Source organism: Gavialis gangeticus, unplaced genomic scaffold, assembly GCF_001723915.1.
Source record: "Gavialis gangeticus isolate Ggan-Ray unplaced genomic scaffold, GavGan_comp1, whole genome shotgun sequence".
Taxonomy (NCBI): Eukaryota; Metazoa; Chordata; order Crocodylia; family Gavialidae; genus Gavialis; species Gavialis gangeticus.
The window spans coordinates 43,731,705-43,732,599 of record NW_017729008.1 but is presented as its reverse complement, the minus strand read 5'-3'; the positions used below and the strand labels follow the sequence as shown (position 1 = coordinate 43,732,599).

Here is an 895-nt window from a genome sequence, read left to right as displayed (position 1 = left end):
CGTGCAGTTGCTTCCTCCTGCAACGGGCCGTCGCAGTGTCAGGCACCCGGGCTGACGCTTCCAGCCATGACCACGGGGGTCCAGCGCATGCCCTGCCTCCGAGGCGAGCTGGGGGCACGGGCCGAGCGGGAAGGGGGCCTGGCACTGACCCATTGCTCTCTGCCCGCAGAGTACATGTACCAGGTCATGAGGTTCAACAACTTTGCCCTCCCCCCGGAGGTACGCGAGGCCAGGTCAGGGGCGGCGGGGGGCTGAGACCTGGGGGGGCAGCCCCCTCACCGCGCTGTGCCCCCGCAGGCCTTCTACATGATCCGCTTCCACTCCTTCTACCCCTGGCACACCTGCGGCGCCTACATGCACCTGTGCAGCCCCGAGGACCGGCGCATGCTGCCCTGGGTGCAGGAGTTCAAGTGCGTGCCCCTGCTGGGGTGGTGGCAAGGGATGCAGCTAATCCAGAGCCTCCCCCTCCTTCCAGCCCAGCCACTGCTGCAGGGAGCCACTGAAGTGCATGGACTTGCACACGGGGCTGGAAAGCCTCGGGGTTGGACGGTCCAGGGACCCAGGTCTGGGCAAGAAAGCCCTTCTCCAGGCAGCCAGGGGCTGGCCGCCTGCCCTGGACACCGCTGGGCTCAGCGACCTGGGGGAGGAGGCTGGCAAGAGCTGGGTGGAAAGGTGGGGCAAATGGAGGAGGTCCTGGCTTTAACCTGGCCCTTGCCATCTGCTCCCTGGCAGCAAGTTCGACCTGTACACCAAGAGTGAGGACCTGCCTGACGTAAAGCAGCTGAGATCCTACTACCAGTCCCTCGTGGACAAGTACTGCCCTGGGCAGCTGTACTGGTGATGGGGGCAGGCCCCCACACCCGGCCTGGCCTGTAGCATCCAGGGCTGGGCATTG

At 66.3% G+C, this 895-nt stretch overlaps 1 protein-coding gene and 1 long non-coding RNA gene across 3 annotated transcripts in view; one reads left to right on the top strand and one right to left on the bottom strand.

Moving 5' to 3' along the window:
- Window positions 1–889, top strand: part of MIOX (myo-inositol oxygenase) — a 12,210-nt gene extending 11,321 nt beyond the window's left edge. The window contains exons 7-10 of one of the 2 annotated variants that reach the window (XM_019509696.1): window position 37; window positions 127–219; window positions 298–410; window positions 733–889. In XM_019509696.1, coding sequence (XP_019365241.1) covers window position 37; window positions 127–219; window positions 298–410; window positions 733–841 — 316 coding nt within the window. In that variant the 3' untranslated portion in view covers window positions 842–889. The remainder of the gene's footprint in view (window positions 1–36; window positions 38–126; window positions 220–297; window positions 411–732) is intronic. The other variant, XM_019509695.1, reaches the window with a different exon arrangement.
- Window positions 268–726, bottom strand: LOC109292293. The gene is made up of 2 exons (XR_002096093.1): window positions 638–726; window positions 268–420 (listed from the first exon to the last, which is right to left on the bottom strand). It is a non-coding gene; the product is annotated as an uncharacterized LOC109292293 (long non-coding RNA).
- Window positions 890–895: the final 6 nt, after the last annotated feature.